This window comes from Aspergillus costaricaensis, assembly GCF_003184835.1.
Source record: "Aspergillus costaricaensis CBS 115574 unplaced genomic scaffold BO79scaffold_7, whole genome shotgun sequence".
Classification (NCBI taxonomy): Eukaryota; Fungi; Ascomycota; class Eurotiomycetes; order Eurotiales; family Aspergillaceae; genus Aspergillus; species Aspergillus costaricensis.
The window spans coordinates 1,058,330-1,076,129 of NW_020291807.1; the positions used below are offsets into that span (position 1 = coordinate 1,058,330).

The 17,800-nt window shown below is 52.8% G+C and overlaps 7 protein-coding genes across 7 annotated transcripts; 4 read left to right on the plus strand and 3 right to left on the minus strand.

Moving 5' to 3' along the window:
- Positions 1-176: 176 nt before the first annotated feature.
- On the plus strand, positions 177-2,016 carry BO79DRAFT_207973 (F1F0 ATP synthase subunit gamma). Its single transcript, XM_025682285.1, has 6 exons — positions 177-348; positions 546-1,120; positions 1,180-1,292; positions 1,352-1,372; positions 1,425-1,459; positions 1,511-2,016. Exons 1-6 carry the CDS (start codon positions 293-295, stop codon positions 1,602-1,604), a joined length of 894 nt encoding a protein of 297 aa, XP_025542546.1. The 5' UTR covers positions 177-292; the 3' UTR covers positions 1,605-2,016.
- Positions 2,017-2,055: 39 nt separating this feature from the next.
- BO79DRAFT_279942 (DnaJ domain protein) lies at positions 2,056-4,050 on the plus strand (the record flags this gene model as incomplete). Its single annotated transcript, XM_025688018.1, has 2 exons — positions 2,056-2,220; positions 2,347-4,050. The coding sequence occupies 2 exons, from the start codon at positions 2,056-2,058 to the stop codon at positions 4,048-4,050; spliced, it is 1,869 nt and encodes a 622-aa protein (XP_025542547.1).
- Positions 4,051-4,163: 113 nt separating this feature from the next.
- BO79DRAFT_207975 (F-box domain protein) lies at positions 4,164-5,839 on the minus strand (the record flags this gene model as incomplete). Its single annotated transcript, XM_025682286.1, has 1 exon — positions 4,164-5,839. A coding segment is annotated over exon 1 (1,232 nt), but the record flags the coding sequence as incomplete, so codon positions are not given.
- Positions 5,840-6,291: 452 nt separating this feature from the next.
- BO79DRAFT_169080 (putative disulfide isomerase) lies at positions 6,292-8,021 on the plus strand. The gene is made up of 3 exons (XM_025679460.1): positions 6,292-6,507; positions 6,571-6,578; positions 6,643-8,021. Exons 1-3 carry the CDS (start codon positions 6,355-6,357, stop codon positions 7,877-7,879), a joined length of 1,398 nt encoding a protein of 465 aa, XP_025542549.1. The 5' UTR covers positions 6,292-6,354; the 3' UTR covers positions 7,880-8,021.
- Positions 8,022-8,076: 55 nt separating this feature from the next.
- On the minus strand, positions 8,077-11,845 carry BO79DRAFT_207976 (ribosome biosynthesis protein KRE33). Its single transcript, XM_025682287.1, has 2 exons — positions 8,596-11,845; positions 8,077-8,506 (listed from the first exon to the last, which is right to left on the minus strand). Exons 1-2 carry the CDS (start codon positions 11,592-11,594, stop codon positions 8,299-8,301), a joined length of 3,207 nt encoding a protein of 1,068 aa, XP_025542550.1. The 5' UTR covers positions 11,595-11,845; the 3' UTR covers positions 8,077-8,298.
- Positions 11,846-13,394: 1,549 nt separating this feature from the next.
- Positions 13,395-16,794, plus strand: BO79DRAFT_169085 (putative capsular associated protein; the record flags this gene model as incomplete). The annotated part of the gene is made up of 7 exons (XM_025679461.1): positions 13,395-13,438; positions 13,518-13,576; positions 13,631-13,953; positions 14,010-14,423; positions 14,473-14,619; positions 14,666-15,096; positions 15,145-16,794. 7 exons carry the CDS (start codon positions 13,395-13,397, stop codon positions 16,718-16,720), a joined length of 2,994 nt encoding a protein of 997 aa, XP_025542551.1. The 3' UTR covers positions 16,721-16,794.
- A 19-nt stretch (positions 16,795-16,813) lies between these two features.
- On the minus strand, positions 16,814-17,694 carry BO79DRAFT_77566 (uncharacterized protein; the record flags this gene model as incomplete). Its single annotated transcript, XM_025689726.1, has 1 exon — positions 16,814-17,694. A coding segment is annotated over one exon (552 nt), but the record flags the coding sequence as incomplete, so codon positions are not given.
- Between the last annotated feature and the right edge of the window lie 106 nt (positions 17,695-17,800).

Here is a 17,800-nt window from a genome sequence, read left to right on the forward strand (position 1 = left end):
GGATTAGCGCCGTGCACGCCCGGCCGGGCTGCATGGCTGGTCGCTGTGGACACCCGGACACCCGGACCACCAGCCATTTCACCACCAGACTACCCGTTTGGGTCTAGCGCGGTTGGGTCCCGTGCTGCCGGCTGTCGGAAGAACAGAAACAGGAGTCCAACTTCAACCACCGACTTCTCAACCGCCAGCCTACGAGGATTCCTCTACCCTCTCCCTCCTCCCCCTCTCCCCACACTATCCCCTCTACGATTGTTTATCGTTGGTCTCTTCGACCGTACGGCTTCTTTGCAATATGTTCTCCCGTGCTGTTCGTCCGGCTGTGAGGGCTGGTAGCATTGCGGTCTCCCGGTAAGTTCTTCTTCTCTTCCGGAATGTCCACAACACCCGCCCGTCCGTCGCCTTTTCGTTTCCCTCCCACACCCCAGCTAGGCTGTTCCCAGCTCGCTCCCACCCCCCAAACCACCAAACCTTTAAGCTTTAGGAAAACGAGGAGATGGAGCTACAGGCAGACCAATCGAGTGGTTCAATGGCTGATTTTTTCGAAGCACTGCTCCTCCCAATGCCGCCAACTTCGCGACTCTGCGTGAAATCGAGGGCCGTCTCAAGTCCATCAAGAACATCGAGAAGATCACCAACACCATGAAGGTCATCGCCTCCACCCGTCTTACTCGCGCCCAGAAGGCCATGGAGGACTCTCGCACCTACGGTCAGACCTCCAACACCGTTTTCGAGAACGCCGAGACCAAGCCTCTCGAGGACAAGAAGACTCTGCTCGTCGTCGCCAGCTCCGACAAGGGTCTTTGCGGTGGTATCCACTCCGGTCTCAGCAAGGCTACTCGTCGCATGCTCCAGCAGCACCCCGATGCCGACATCGTCGTCCTCGGTGAGAAGGCCAAGGCTCAGCTGTCTCGTACCAACCCCAACGCCATCGTCCTGAGCTTCGCCAACGTCTGCAAGGACATCCCCACCTTCAATGACGCTCAGTCCATCGCCGACCAGATCTCTCAGCTGCCCACCGACTACGCCAGCGTCAAGATCATCTACAACCAGTTCATCAACGCCCAGTCCTACGAGGCCGGTACCGTTGAGGCTTACTCTGAGGAGGCTATCACCCAGTCTCGTGAGTTATATCAGATGTAATGTGTTTTGCGCGTATCGGGACTGAACTCTCTGCTCTAGCCAACCTCTCTACTTTCGAGACTGATGACCAGACTCTGGCCCACCTCCGCGAATACGCCCTTGCCAACAACCTCTTCTGGGCTATGGCTGAGGGTCACGCTTGCGAAATCTCCGTAAGTTCTTCCGCTTAAAATAACATTTCATTTGGAATAACAAGCTAATGTGATTACAGGCTCGTCGTAACGCCATGGAGGCAAGTATCATTCAGATGTTCGAAATTAACCCAGACTAACCATGTTCTACAGAACGCCTCCAAGAACGCTGGTGAGATGATCAACAAGTAAGTCTCAAAGTTCACCCGATTTCACTGATCAAGGCTAATACCATGCAGGTTCCAGATCTTGTACAACCGTCAGCGTCAAGCCGCCATTACCGGTGAACTGGTTGAGATTATCACTGGTGCCACCGCCAGTGCGGACATGTAAAAGCTTCCATGAAGCTTGTGTGGGGAGGAGTCGCCATGTGTGTAGACTTACTCATAAATACCTAGATGCTTGTCAGCCTGTAAAATCTATCACTATCTTTTCTTTGTCATTGTCTTTTTGTGTTCTCATGACCAATTGGTAGCGTGGAGGGAATGCCGCTGTCATTACACAATATAGGCGGGAATATCAAACGGGAACTTCCCGTCACTTCACGTTTGCATTCACAGGCTGAACTTCACGTATTCGGGGGAAGTCCCTTCCATTCACTGCTTGCCTTGACAGATGTGTCCGGACCTGTCAACAATCCCCCTCTCGGCGTTTGTTTCCTTCTCTTCCTGCACCTACTCGCAACGCCCATCACTTTCCCCTCACGCCTACGCCATCTTGTATCTCTCATACTGCACATCGTCACATCTACTTCAAACTTTAGGAATCAAGTCATTTCATCAAGATGTATTCCGCTACACGCGTGACCAATTACTACTCGATTCTGGGGATTTCTCACAACTCGTCTCTAAAGGACATCAACAGCGCGTACAAGAAGCTCGCACTGAAGCATCATCCGGACAAGCAAGGCACCGGCAGTGCAGATGTCTCCAACGACGAGTTCCAGAAGGTGAGTGAATAAAAGGAAAGATTATATGAACCTCACAATTGACTCCCTCACTCATCTTGTCCGATAATCATCATCACCATACAATCTTCTAAGCAATAAAGCAAGCTGAACCTCACATTATCTCAGATCCAAGAAGCCATCGAGACCCTCCGCGATCCCATCCGGAAGCAAGAGCACGACGATACACTCCGTCGAGCTGGCTACTACTTCCACTCCACCCCGTTTGGCTCTGACGACGAGTACGAAGACTGGCCAGAAGGATCTTGGAGACCTATGAGCTGGAAGCGCTACGAGGATTTCAAAGACCCCATGGATCTGTACAGATACAAGTACGGCAATAGTGTTCATATGGACCCGTTCGCTCCTGAGTCTCTGGTTGAGAAAGCTCGTGTGGAGATTGAGATTAGAGTAGGTGAGCAGTTGGAGAGGGAAGCTGCTGCGGCGGCGGCGGCGGCGGCGGCGGCAGCACGGGCTGCGGCTGCGGATGGTATGGGAAGTGAGAATGAAGACGATGATGGTGAGGAAGATGAAGGGGTTGATGACGGTGGCATTTTGTTTAACAAACCTCAGCATTTTCAGGATATCCTGGAGTATCTTCGCAATCAGGAAGCTGAGGGTATTGAGAAGAGAAGAAAGGCCATGAGGGCTAATGTTGAAAAGGATGAGGAGAGGCTGAAGAATGGGGAGGAAGATGAGCTCGACCATGACGAGAAAGAGTTTGCTCGTGGCTACGGTAATGAACATTGCTGGAGATCTAAGGAGGCTGGGTCCGATGTTTCCAGAGAGTGGCACGAGAGCTTTTATTACAACGAAGAAGAGGCCGTCTACTACGGTGGCGACGAGGATGAAGGCGAGGATGAAGGCGATGATGAAGGCGATGATGAAGGCGATGAAGAAGACGAAGAGGAAGACGAGGAGGGGGATGACGACGATGAAGATGACGATGACAACCGCCGTGGAGAGAACCAGAATGATGATCCTGAGAATGAGGACGAAGACGACGAGCAGCCCCAAGGCCCAGGAGCAGGAGCACCTACTCAGCACCATGACAATTTTTATGATGCGGATCGCTACGAAGACGATGGATACTATCATTCCGATGAGGAAGATGATCTATACGGAGATGGCGGCAATAACAATGGAGCAGACATCTACTTTTTCAGCTTTTCTCACACTACGAGCGAGCAGCCTGCCTCGAACTTCTCCGAGAGCACCGAGTACGTGACTGCCGAATGTGCTAGAGAATCGGACGCTGAATCTGTCATGGATGAAGCTGGCGGTGTCTGTCTCACTGATTCTATGAGCAATTTGCCCCTGCCTACCGACTCGAACATCTTCTCTCCCGCCATCAACCCTCCTTCTTTCCCCTCTGTCACGCCCTTCCTCCCCTCCCCCGCCATCAAAGCCAACGCCACCACTAGCATCGACAATGGCGACCCGCTCCTCTTCCACTTCTGCTCTAAACTCAACGGCCCAGCCAACAGCTACACCAGCCAGGACTTCCTTTTCGAGCTAACTGGCATGGTCTTCGACGTGTACTGCGGTTGGTTGGAAGGTGTCCGCCTCACCTTCCCGGGGGCGAAGCCGCTCAGCAAGGAGAAGCAAGATGCCCCGGCTTGTCTCCATCTGGGCGGCTGGAAGAAGAGTTTTGGCCGGGACAAGTGTGACGGGTGCCAGCTTCGGCAGCCGCTTTTTATGCTCACTTGCCCGGGATGCGGGATTGAGAAGTGCGGGGGGTGCAGGTTGACCTCTGCCGCTGCTGCTGCGGGTAAGGGGGAGGGGGGAGGGGATTTGCTGAGGGGATGGGATGTTAGTGCGCTGGGCTGGTAGGAGCCGGTTGTTTTTCTTTTCATTTCCTTTAATTTTCTCTCAAAGGAGGTGAAGATCGTGGTCTGGTCTACGTTTCATTTGATATTACTTGAGACTTTGTTATTTTTTTGACGCTTTGTTTCAGTTCGTTTACTATTCATGAAAACCTAATCTAGTGAGCTTAAGTATGCAATGCAGTATTCCTCAGTGATAATTGAACAATCACCTCATCTATCAAACCTAAATATAACAAGCTCACGATCGCGGTTCTGCCCTATTATATAGTCCTCCGTCCCACAAACCTTCCCCATCCCAATGAACTCCGTTACCATGCTCCCTGGCAAGACAATTGCCGGTTCAGGAGCGTACTCAGGTGAGGCAACAGCGAGAAACAGAGCCATTTCAATCGGCCATTCCTGTTTCTCATAGTAAAGACAATAACCCGTCTGCGACTGCTCATCATACGACTCACAAACAATAGAATGCCACGGTTCATCGCAGATCGCAAACGTAATAGGTTTAGTCTGCAAGCTACAGTTCCCTCGATACGGTGGCAAGGCAAAGTCAGCGCGTTGTCGCCGGCGCGGACCCTCACCGACGATGGGGATAGTCGTCACCCACACCTCAGACTCCCATGCATCAGGAATAAGAACCTGCGGTGAACGGCCCGCGCACGTACCCTCGAGGATTTCTATGGACTGATCGTCGTCGGTGATGCTGAGGGATTGTATCATTGGGAGACCTCGCTGACGGATGCCGTAGAAATCTAGTTCTCTGAACCCGAGGCGAGTGATGATGGTTGGTCCGAGGTCTTCTTCTCCTCCTTCTCCTCCTGCGGACTCGAATCGCAAGCGACCTGTCGGGTCTAGGGAAGGTCGGTAATCCGAGGGTTTGGAAATGTCCCATACGGAGAGGGACTCGATGGGGGCGTCCTCGTCTGCGGTGTAGAGGCTGCGGTTGGGTTGCCAGATGTAGATGGCATAATGGGTGCTGGTATGGGTGGAGTAGAACCGATCTCGCTCGCTGAGAGGATGGCCGAGGAACATGATCTTCCATTCGTTTCGGAAGTTGACGCTCCAGCCATCTTCCTTACGGTTTACGTCGAAGGAGGTCGCGAAGTGTCGGTGGACACCATCGCTGTCGTTGAGCCAGTGGTAGGGTATGTATTCTGCCCATTCGATGATGAGGACTCGTTTCTGCAGACGGACTCGGCGGATTATTCGCCCGACGATGATGAATGGGACCATGAATTTCCTGTCGGTTTCCATGTCCATTAGGACGAGACATGAATGCTCTGCACTTGGGAATACTAGGAGCCCGTCGTCGTAGGTCCAGAAGGTCTCGCCGAATGATCGGTCGACGCGCTGCATGAGATGGCTGGCGTGGTGTTCCCATGGCGGGACGGAGAACCAGTTCTTCTGGCCTGTGATGCCGAAGTCATTGCTGAGCTTGAACTTGTGCATTGTTCGGTACGTTAGTCGACTTAGATAGTCGTATTTGGCTGTGACATGGTCGAAGATCTTGGATATGTGAGTGTCGTATTCTGGTGATTCGAGTGTTTCTGCGCTTTCAGAGGCTAGCTGTCGCACTTCTCTGGCTAAGGGGTATCGTTTCTTTAGCATTGGAAGCAGGTTGGCGCCAATGCGAAAGGCTTCATTCCAGGACTTGCAGACTCGTCGGCAACGGAGGACATCGCCCGGGTCGAGACGCTTCAGTATAAGCCAGAAGATCTCCCGGGGCAGGAGGGCCATGCCCTTGCCTTCAGATGGGGATGCATTGGACATGGTCGTTATGTTTTTTTTGAGAATTGGTAAGGCGGGGAAAGTGCCTGGGGGGATTCCGAGCACTAAAGAAAAGAGACCCTCCATTAATAGCAGATGGTAACTAATTAGTCTAGTCCAAGACTGTCTAACTCTTAAGTAGATAATAGTATGGGCTCCGCATAAACAAAGGATCTTATGGGCCCGGAGCTACGGAGCTTTGTGCTCATCGAGGCTTTTTGCCCCGAAGACAGAACAGGATTGCCGATGGCCATGGAAAATGTCAGAATATTTGACTGAATTATGGATTGGAATGACTGATTGATTTGACGGCGGGGAACATCGAACGGACGGATCCGCCGCCATTCCAAATCCATACAATTAATTCAATATTACTTTCTTAAGACATTTCGCGTCACATGCCAAGAGCTTCAGGACACCTTGCTTCTATCTACTTCTTTCTGTCCTCTCTTCTCCCTTTTTCTTCTCCTCAAACTCATCCCCGCTGGGTGATGCTTTAGCTACTACTCCTGAATTCCCTCTCGCTTCTTCCTCGCCCGCAATCATGCTGCAGCCCAGCTCTGCATTGCTTTTCGTCACGTCGCTTCTGGCGGCGTTGCCTGTCAACGCTGATGGATTGTATACGAAGAAATCCCCCGTCTTGCAGGTCAACCAGAAGAACTACGACCAGCTGATTGCAAACTCCAACCATACTTCGGTGAGTCCAGCTGCGCAGAGTATCATCAATTGCCTACAAACCAGTCTAACAAAGCTCTCTTAGATCGTAGAGTAAGCCATCTACCACCCTACCCACCTACCTCCCACAATCCTAAACCTCCCCGCTCTCCTCCAGATTCTACGCTCCCTGGTGCGGCCACTGCCAGAACCTGAAACCCGCATACGAAAAAGCCGCAACCAACCTTGACGGCCTGGCCAAAGTCGCAGCCGTCAATTGCGACGATGACGACAACAAACCCTTCTGCGGCCGCATGGGCGTCCAGGGCTTCCCTACCCTCAAGATTGTCACCCCCGGCAAGAAACCTGGCAAGCCCCGCGTGGAGGACTACAAGGGCGCGCGGAGCGCCAAAGCGATCGTCGAAGCAGTCGTCGACCGAATCCCCAACCACGTGAAGCGCGCAACAGACAAGGACCTGAACACCTGGCTCGCGCAGGACGAAGAGTCGCCCAAGGCCATCCTCTTCACGGAGAAAGGCACCACCAGCCCTCTCCTTCGCGCCCTGGCCATCGACTTCCTCGGCTCCATCCAAGTCGCCCAAGTCCGCAACAAGGAAACCGAAGCCGTCGAGAAATTCGGCATCACCGAGTTCCCGACCTTCGTCCTCCTCCCAGGAAACGGCCAAGACCCCATCGTCTACGACGGCGAGCTGAAAAAGAAGCCCATGGTCGAATTCCTCAGCCAAGCCGCCGCTCCTAACCCGGATCCTGCCCCTAAGAGCTCGACTGCGCCCCGCGATAACAACAAGAAGAAATCCACCGAATCTGCTCCAGAGCCCAAGGTCGCCCAGGACGACGACACCAAACCTGCCAGTGTGCCCATCCCGGCTCCTCCTATTGATACCCTCCCCACCGTGGAAGCCCTCGAGACTGCCTGTCTAATGCCGAAATCCGGTACCTGTGTGCTGGCTCTCCTCCCCGAACCGAGTGAGCCCGACGCAGACCTCCCCGCTCCGGCCAAGGACGCCCTCCTCAGTCTGGCTGAGATCTCACACAAGCATGCCGTTCGTAAGAGCAAGCTCTTCCCGTTCTACAGTGTCCCGGCTATCAATAGCGGATCTAAGACCCTCCGCGCTGGACTCGGTCTGCCGGAGGATAACTCTGTGGAGATCGTTGCTTTGAATGGACGTCGTGGCTGGTGGCGCAGGTATGACTTGGTTGAGGGCGCGGAGTACGGCCAGGAGCGTGTCGAGGCTTGGATTGATGCGATTAGGCTGGGTGAGGGCGAGAAGCAGAAGTTACCTGAGGGCGTTGTCGTTGAACAGGTGGTTGAGGAGAAGGTTGAAGAGAAGGTCGAGGAAGTAGTCGAAGAACCCGTTGAGGAGAAGCCGGTGGTCGACCACGACGAATTGTAAAACACATGATCCGTATGGAGTGCATGAATTTGTTTATTAGCACGGGTGTTTATTAGGTCACATATGTAATTCGGACGGAGCCTGCTACTAAGTTACTACTAGCTGGTTTCTCATATTAAGCATCAATAGCATACATATTGTCTACTGTCAGCTATCCACAATCACTGGTGTGCGTAAAACTTCCCTAAAAAAAAACACTTATGTAGAAACAAGCTCTCTAAAATATTCAATTAAGACTTTTTCAAACCCAGCCACGTATATACAATACAACTATACCTCATTCAAAGTTTCAACAAGAAATCACACACACATAACACCATGATCTAATCAATGCATAAAAGAGACACATCCACTTGAGACAGACCAAATATAGAATAAAATGAAGGTAAGAAAGAAGTGTAAACGAAGGAAGCAAATAACTAATGCTTCTTCTTCTTTCCCTCCGTGCCCTTCTTGATGATCTTCTGTCTCTTGGAATCGATCTCCTGGTCGTAGATCTCACGAGCTGACTCGCCCTTCTTGCGCTTGGTCTGCTTGCTGGTCTTGACGCTGACGGTGGAAGCACCGCCGGCGCGGATCTGCTTCTCGGCTTCATCCCATGCCGCGCTACCGTGGTTGATCTCGTATCTGGAGACTGTAAATCAGTTATTGTCATTCAATGATTATGATTGACTATATTGGAGGAAAGAGGGGGGGAAGAAGGAAGGGGGACTAACTTGTCAAGAGGAAGAGCATCGATCAAGGCGCGCTGCTTCTCGCGAAGCTCCTCGTTGACTTCTTGACCACCTTCACGGAGTTCGTCGTCCAGGCTAGTCTCCAGGGGCTTGAAGCGCTCGTCGGGAAGCTCGTCATGCGCCTCGGTGGTGACCCGAGCGGAGGGAGCCTTCTCTGCGGGCATGGTCTCGGCAACGGCACCTTCGATCAGGTTGCGGAAGTAAGTGGAGACCTTGCGGATGATCTTGAGGAACATGGCGAGGAGCTGAGACGAGGGGAGGGTGAGCTCCTTCTCGATTGTGTCAAGGTTCTTGCGCTGCAGACCAATGGCGAGCAGGATGGATTGCTGCACGCCGGACAGGCTGACCTTGCCGCTGAGGCGGCCGGAGAAGTAGTACTCGGCGATGATGGGGACCATGTCGAGGATGACGTGGTAGTCGAGGAGGTTGTTGGCGTAGCTGTCGAGACGCTTGAGGTCGAAGGGCGAGAAGGCAGCATCGAGCTCAGCCTTGGTCAGGGGGTTCTGGGAGATGGAGGGGTCGAGTTTGGCGCCGGAGTTGGCGGACTCGCAGATACTGAGAGACAGCACGGAGGGGAACTCGCGGAACTGGTACGACAGCAAAGACGAGAAACGCTTGTGGAAGTCACGAGAGAAGGCGCCCAGCCAGGCGGCATCGTTGGAGCCGGTGGTCAAAGTGCGCAGCATCACGCAGGAGTGCTCGCCGGTCAGGTCGTTGGGGGTCTGGCGGAGGTAGACGGGAGAGAAGGACGAGCGCTTCCAGAACTTGTGCAGAGAGGGGGTGAGACCGAAGCTGACACCAACGTAGTCGAGAGCGTCGGGGCGACGCTCGGACAGTTTGCCGAACAATGGGGGCATGGTGTGGATATCGCGGACCTTGACGTTGTCATCCAGGAGGTTGGAGTTGGTCAGCTCCTCGTCCGTCACCCGGACCATCTCATCCTGCACCTCGGGGATATCCTCCGAAAGGCTGGTAAACTTGCCCTCGTAGAAGTCAATGAGCAGCTCAAGAGCCCGAGAGCCGTATCCCATGCTCAGATACTCTGGGTTCGTGGCGATACGAACAATTCGGGCACCCGAAAGACCGGCAAAGTCCTCATCTTGGTATTGCTGGCTGACCAGCCAAGGGATCAGATCACCGCCTGCCCGCTGGCCGCGGCTCAGGCTGTTGAGGACACTCTGTCTGCTGATGCGACCTTCCAGCGCAACCTGAATGACACAGAGGGGTTCGGGGAGCTTGGTGGCTTCTTCGTCAATCGGGGGAACGAGAACAAACAGCTGGTGCGCGGGCGCATCGCTCATGAGCTGGAGATCATTAGGGGTGTTCTTGTAGTGGCTGGCAACGTAGAGAGCCATCATCTGCTGAAGGAACTTTTCGGAAACAGGGTGGAAGGAGAACAGGGTATCACGGTTGACTTGCAGCAATTGGCACTGCGAGGGGTGGGGGGTGCCCTGAGTGTTCATGCGAGACTTGGGTAGGGTCGCGTCCAGGCAGAGGACTTTGTTCAACCACTTCTCCACCGAATCACCCGGTGCGTATCTGATGGGTTCCGAGAGGGTGATTTCTCTCAAAGAACGTCCAGCCAGGCTCTTGTCAATGTTCTTGGCGGCCTTGCCTGTGGCACGATCGGCGACGTCAATATCATCGTCACCACTGACCTTGACGCCTCCCCGGGACTGCTCGCGAAGCTGCTGGATCAGCTTCAGGGAAAGGGAGCGGCCCGTTCCTTCGTAACCGTTTATGGTAGATGCCATAAAGACCAAGTACGGTCCCATCAGCTTGCGGACCAGAGGAAGAGGGATGGCGGCGGCTTCATCGATCACCAGCAGCTCAGCCTGACCCAAGACGTGGGCATCCTGGGGCTGGATGTACTGGATGGTCTGACGGTGCTGGCGATGGATGTTGACACGGACGATGGCCTTGTTGAAGTCCGGGTTGGTCGATTGAAGGATGGTGTAGTCAACATGGTCGAGGTAGCCGAGAGCGTCAAAGCCCTTGAACACGAACTCGAAGAGGGTCTTCAAGTTCTCGGGGCTGGGCGAGGTGATGAAGATGTTGCTGTAACCGTGCGCCACAGCGGCCGCAATGGCAACACCAAGAGCTGCGGATTTACCGCGACCTCTGGCAGCGGTCAAAGCGACAGTGCTCCGAAGGGTCTTCTCAGCGATCGCATCGGCGAACGTCAAGAGCGCCTTCGCTTGGTCGACAGTGCGAGCCAAGTTGACCAGCGAGCCAATAGGCTGGGACTCTGCCAGACTCTCCTTAATCTCCTTCAGCTCCTTCTTTGTGCCAGTGTTGGTATCGTCGATCGACTCCGGCGGAGGCAGAGGCTTCACGCTCTTTCCGCCGGAGATGGGCAGGACGTTCAACTCATCATCCACGACCAAGCAGGAATCGCAGCTACCCAGAGACAGGATGAAGCGCTCGTTGAATCTGGCGGTGACATCGTCGTGGGCCTCGGTGCGGTATCTCGAGTGGATATCCATGGACAATGTGTACAGCTGCTTCAAGCTGTTCATGCCCTTCAGCAGCAGCAGGACGATACCACCACCTTCGACGGTCTCAACAGTCCGAGCAAGCAGGTTCGGGGTCATGGCCTCAAAGTCCTGAAGTACGCACATTCCGTAGGTGTTACCGAGAATCTTCTCGGTCTCCTTGTAGTAGACATAGCGGATTTGGTTGAGGGTGATGAACAGCTCGAACGGATCCTCCTGGTTGGGTTCTCTGATGCCGCGCTTGACCTCCTTCTTGATCTTGGCCTCACGCTTCTTCCGGTGACTTGTGAATCCTAGCAGATCCTTCTTGTAGGCCCACAGCACGGACTTGTTCTGCTTGACGTCGACGCTCGACATGATATAGTGGAGGTGGACAATGACATCTTTTGCGCGGTCGCCAACGACGACGAAGAAGCTCCGCTTCTTCTCCTGCACGCCATTTCGGATGAGGGCCGGAATACGGGAATCAATCGCTTTGCGGGGCATTGTTGTATGCTGATTCCTGTGACCCTGGAGAGGGGAAGGGGGTGGACTTGGGTATTTAAGAGAGCGCTCGCAGAAAGGTGTCGATGGCCCGCGAACGAAAATTCGTAGACGGCGGCGGGGACCACAGATCGTGGGTTTGCAGTGGTAATACAGGAACACCACTTGAATTGCGGAAAAAAAAAAGAAGACACAGACCAGGCCCTCAAAATAACAGGAGAAACGGACGGCCAGGTAGAGAAACTGAAACTCACACTGCCGATGTACTCTGCGATTCTTCTCGCCGACAAAAAAAAGTTATCGCCGAAAATCAGAATTGCCGCATGGGACCGCTTTCTGTTTGGGATACCGCCTAGTATGCTGCCTGAGGCATTGGACTTGTGGTTCCTGACTCGAGTTGTGTCACGTGATAGTCATCTGACAGGAACAGGGAGGTGACCATTATTGACCAGTTGATCATGAAATTCAAGTATAGCACGCGATCTTATGCCTAATAGGAGCATTGGATATGTTAACAGAGTCGCTATTGCATTCCTGAGACTACAGGCATCTACATTGACTATCTAGATATTGAACATGATCAGGATTTGTATGCATGCGAAGCGATTGGTTCTTGTTTGTTCTACAATAACTTACTCTAATAAAGACTCATTCTCATATTATGTAGTTATTGATGAGCCAATGCTGTTAGTATTAATGGTAAACCTACATCTCATGTAGGACTTTGTTCTTCTAGGGTCTCATGGTGGAAGGGTGAAATTTTCCACCGGAAGAAGGCAGACAGGGCAGGCAGGAAGATCAGTCTCAACCCTCAATCCGTCTCAGCTCGAGTCCCCACGGAGTCTCCACGCTTTACCCGCCCGCCAGGATATTCGCGCAGTCCCTGCCAACGTTGACTGGATGAGTTGGCTCAAGTTTGACTCTTGGACTCCCTGGAAGATCCAGAGTTTTCAGGATTGATGATGCCATGCAGAGGGGCACACGGGAGGGGAGATTGCCCGATCGGGGAGAGGATCATCCCTTAAGATGGAACCAAAGATGGATCATGGAATGGCTGGACCCTGACGCTAAGCGCTGCAACCTGCCATGTCTTTTTTTTTTCGGTTCCTTTCAGGATTGACTGACCGTTTCATTTTGTGTGTCTTGCGCATCTACATGGAGTACGTATTCAGTGACACCACCTCTGATAGACCTGAAGGACTGAGCGGTAACTCTTGGCCTGTCATTCGACCAGAAAGATGATCGTCGTGGGATAGAGACAGACGGAGTGCTGACGTGCTCGAGCAAGGCAATGGGCAGTGCAGCTATCTGGACACTAAAAGACAAGTTCCTCCCGTGTGGTGGAATGAGGATGGCCATGATGGACGCGAGCCGTGGGCCAGACCCCTTCGTTGACGCAATCCCCTCGAATCCCGGGCATACACAAGTAATTCCCCTTATCTCTTGCTGGGAATGATATTCGAAGGATATGTTCTTGGTTGTTGTTGTTGTTGTCGTTCCCTTTGTCATTCCTCTTCTCTCCCCCTTCTTTCTCTCCTCCACACCTTTCAAACATAAACTACGGAGGGCACACGCCATTCATTCATTCTACTGGAAGTGTATCTTCCCCCTGGGGCCCTAGTCAGGACGTTAAACTGACGGCTCCACCTCCTTGCGGCATCCCCCAGCCAGGCACCACAGTTGCTTACTCCCTTACGGATCTTTCTTCTTGCGCCGGAATTTGCCTGTGCGCTGCATGATGTGAATGTCATTCAAACCATGATGGCTATTAGCTTTCTCTACCCATAACTTTCCTTTGGCGTCATGGTATTTCTCTCTGCTGAGACCGGCCTCAAGGCCGCCATAGGGTGAGTATAAGCATACCCGTTATACCACCAAGTATGCCCATCTCTGTTACTCAACGGAGCGACCTGACGCAACGCACAGGGTATTCTTATTAAGCTGTACCTTTATTTCGACGTCTTACAAGACTACATTCGCTTTCGGTAGGCCGCCGGTTCGAACGGTCTTAATCCTGAAGGCTAATTACGCCCTACTAGATCACCCCCTCATCACAGCCGTATTGGCCTGCTACTTTGCGGGAATCTGTCTTTTGATCCTGAGCCGATTCATCCATCGCATACCTAAGATCGCATCGTCTGCACCTAAATACTCCTCCATCCCACTCACCGAACGCGATCAATCTCTCGAAGAGCCATTCTCGCCGATCAGCTTGGACAGCAACAGTAGTTTGGCCCTCACTCGCTCGCGCAGTTCGGCGCGATGGATCAGACTAGGTTTACTCTCGGTCCTTGGATGCGTCCGGATCGCTTTGCATCGCGACCTCACTTTTCATACTGAATGCGCGCCGGATGGATACGCGGTAAATAGCCAAAAGCTAGATCTTAGGCGATAGCGCTAACTCGACTTCTTGCGCAGTACACCATACCTTTCTTATTGGCCCTCTATGACTACTGGCGCAATCAACGCAATCGACCGGTTGCGAAATGGTCCGCCCCAGAGCGCCCGCAGAATGCGCATCTGCGTACCATAGCTACCTTTGCCAGTCGCATGCACAATTTCCTTTTTCAGAGCCGCCTGAGATATGTCATAGCGGCATTTTTTCTCCTGACAGGCGGATATATCACCGTAACGTTCAATCGTGGCTTGCAGTCAACATACATCTGCCCCAATACCTCCAGTCTACATACGCGCATGCGTGTCTTCACGGTCTTCAGCCTCATTCTCGACTTGTTGATCTTGATTGGTGCGGCTGAATTGGCGAGCGAAGGATCCCGGTCGGGGGAGAGCATCAGGAAGCCGCCTTTGGCTTCCTGGGCCTACAGCCTACTGGTGCGTCAATGTGGCATGTTTCTCGAACTAAACTGACCATGGTCTGAAGGGAGTGGCTATTTTCTACACCATCGTTGTAATAATCCTCGTCGCCACTTCCGACGGCGACGACCGCTTCATCAGCGCTCAATATCTACGCAGTGCGGTGGGTCAAGCAGTGCTGGTGACTTGTGTGGTCGCTGCGGCGTCCCAATTGGTAAGTCTGGGAAGCCGTGTATTGTGGCCATATGCTGACTGCTTAGATCCCGTACTATGGTATCGCTGGGCTGGCCGTGCTGGCTGGCTTCGTCACGCTCTACTTCACTTGGGCGTCTACTCTGTTTAACGGACAACATCCGTTTCCATTGATTTTCGCCTCCCGCGCTTTCGCGGCTCTTTTCTTCATTTTTGCGGGAGCGGTAGCCTATCTTTATGCTCGAACGGCTTCAGAAGATGAAGCGCAATTCCTATATCGGTTCAACCTGGCTATGCGAATTGCTTTCGCTTTTCTCGCTGCAATCGGCCTCATCCTGGTGCACCAGCAGCATAGCGCGGCGCATCTACATCCTATTGATTTGCTTGTGTACGACGGGAGACAGCACCATAATCAATGGCTTGCGCAGGCCAACAGCAGCCAGACTCTCGCCGATGCTGTGAGGAAGTACCGCGCCCAATACAATCAACATCCACCACCGTGCGTCGTCCCACCATTGCATATTCCAGTTAAAGCTAACTAAGCCAGGAACTTTGATAAGTGGTACGAATATGCTGTCAACCGATCTTCCCTAGTCGTGGATGAGTTCGATCAAATCTACAACGACCTTCTACCCTTCCGTGCATTGCCACCTGCGCAAATCCGAGACATGACGCAGAAGCTGGCAACAAATCCTTACAATGAGATCGGTGCGATCAGCATCCGCGACGGTAAAGCTCGAGTGCAGGAAGGTATCAAGCCCACGCATGCGTGGATGGTGATTAGCGCTTCCAAGATGATTGAGAAATTCGCCGAGTTCCTCCCCGATATGGATCTCGCATTCAACCTGAACGATGAGCCGCGGGTTTCAGTTCCCTGGGAGAAAGTCTCAGTCCTGCGCCACCAAGCGAGGTCTTACGGTCTACCCCCGGAGGACAGCATCAGGACCGAATGGTCTACTGATCGCGGTGCTCAATGGGGACCAATCGAGCCGGCCGACCAGACGACAGAAACCATGTTTGTGGACAACTCCTTCAAACACATCTTCGACCGCTACGTGAGCTCCACCTGCCCACCCTCCTCCAAAGCTCGCAGTCAGCGCATCTGGGACCGCCGACACATCTGCCTCAGCTGCGTTCGCCCCCACTCGCTGGGAGAATTCCCATCCGACTGGGCGGCAGCGACAGACATCTGCCACCAGCCCGACCTTGCCTCTCTGCACGGGTTCTTCCTATCCCCAGCATCCTTCAAAGTCACACAAGACTTGACCCCCGTCTTCAGCCAGAGCACAATCGCCGGCTTCAACGACATCATCTTCCCCAGTCCCTGGAACTACGTCGACAAGATCGAATACAAGCCATCAGAAGAACACCCCGACGCAAACTACACCGACAAAGCCAACACCCTCTTCTGGATCGGCAGCACCTCCGAAGGCGTGAGCAACCACGGCGAATGGAAAGGCATACCACGCCAACGCCTCGCCCACCTCGTGAACAACAACACCCTAAACAGCGTCTCCGTCTTCCTCCCCACCAACGAAACAGACACCTACATGTACGAAGTCCTCAACGGTCGCGTCCCCTCCGACATCCTCCACCTCGACACCTCCGTCAACGTCATCGACCCCATCGTCCGCTGCCGCAGAGAAGACTGCGATGACCAAAGCAAAGAACTCGGCGCCGCCTCCCGCGTCGACTTCCAATCCCACTGGCAATACCGCTACTTATTCGACTCGGACGGCGCCGGCTTCAGCGGCCGCTTCCTCCCCTTCATGCAAAGCCACAGCCTCCCATTCAAGACAGGTCTGTTCCGCCAATGGTTCGACTCACGCATCACCCCTTGGCTACACTTCGTGCCGATCGACCTCCGTCTGCACGGGTTATGGAGCACCCTGGCATATTTCGCCGGTGTGGACACAAGTCTCACCGTAAATGGCGCCACACGGCACGTCCACATGCCGCCGCACGATATCGAGGGGACTTGGATTGCCGAGGAGGGGCGGAAATGGGCGAACCGGGTGATTCGCAAGGAAGATATGGAGATTTATTTCTTCCGGTTGTTGCTTGAGTGGGGACGGATTACTGATGATCAGCGAGATGTGTTGGGATATCGACTGGATATGTAATGATTAATGATGCTTGTTTTGTTTATATACCATGTCTATGGGGTTTGTCTTTTGGAGCAGTCGTATTAGAAGGGATAATGGAAAGAAGGAAATATGAACTTCAATTAGAGTAAATCGTTCTAACGAGTGACGGGTATAGTAAGTAGTGATGAAGCGAGCGACTAGTACATACCCCAGGAAAAGAAGATAGTTACTATGATGTAGCTTATGCACGTATAGATCCAGATCTATACATGCATGCATGCATGAATGCACCGAAAGAGTGAAATCAAAACGACAGTCAACCGATCAAGCATACAAAACGAATGACCGCAATCCCAGGCAACCAACGCATCAATCAATGAATCAAATGAGGGAAAACAGAGCTGAAGATGAAGATGAAGATGAAATGAACGGATTCAGACGAGAGACAGACGAGGAATCTAGAAAATCATCCCCGCCATCGGATTCCTCCTCTCCCACTTTGTCTTTCTCACAAACGACGGACTAGGGAACGACGAGGTCGACGTCGACGCGTACAGCTTCGAACCATGACGGTTTCTTCCTCCTCCTCCACCTCTCCAGGGACGAGACTCATCGTCATCATCGTCGTCTGAATCATCATCGTCGTCGTCGTCGTCCTCATCGTCTGAATCATCATCGTCGTCGTCGTCGTCCTCATCGTCTGAATCATCATCAGAATCAGAATCATCATCGTCGTCGTCTGAATCATCGTCATCATCCGAATCATCATCATCCGAATTGTCATTGTCGTCGTCATCCTCATCATCCCCATAATCAACCACCCCAGCAACAGTATCATCATCATCACCATCATCCTGATAAACCTTCAACGAATTAATAATCCAATAAGCCTCGGCAAAAGCCTCCGGATTATTCGCCACATAATCACTACATGAGCTAGCGACGGACGCACAACTGCCCGAACCCCAGACATTACCAGCCCAGTCGCCGCAGAAGGTAGTATCGAAGATCTATACCATACCAGCATATTAGCCCCTATATAATCACAACCCAACAAACACAAACAAACAAACAACAACAACATAATAGAGAAATAGTGAAGAGGTTGGGGGGGGG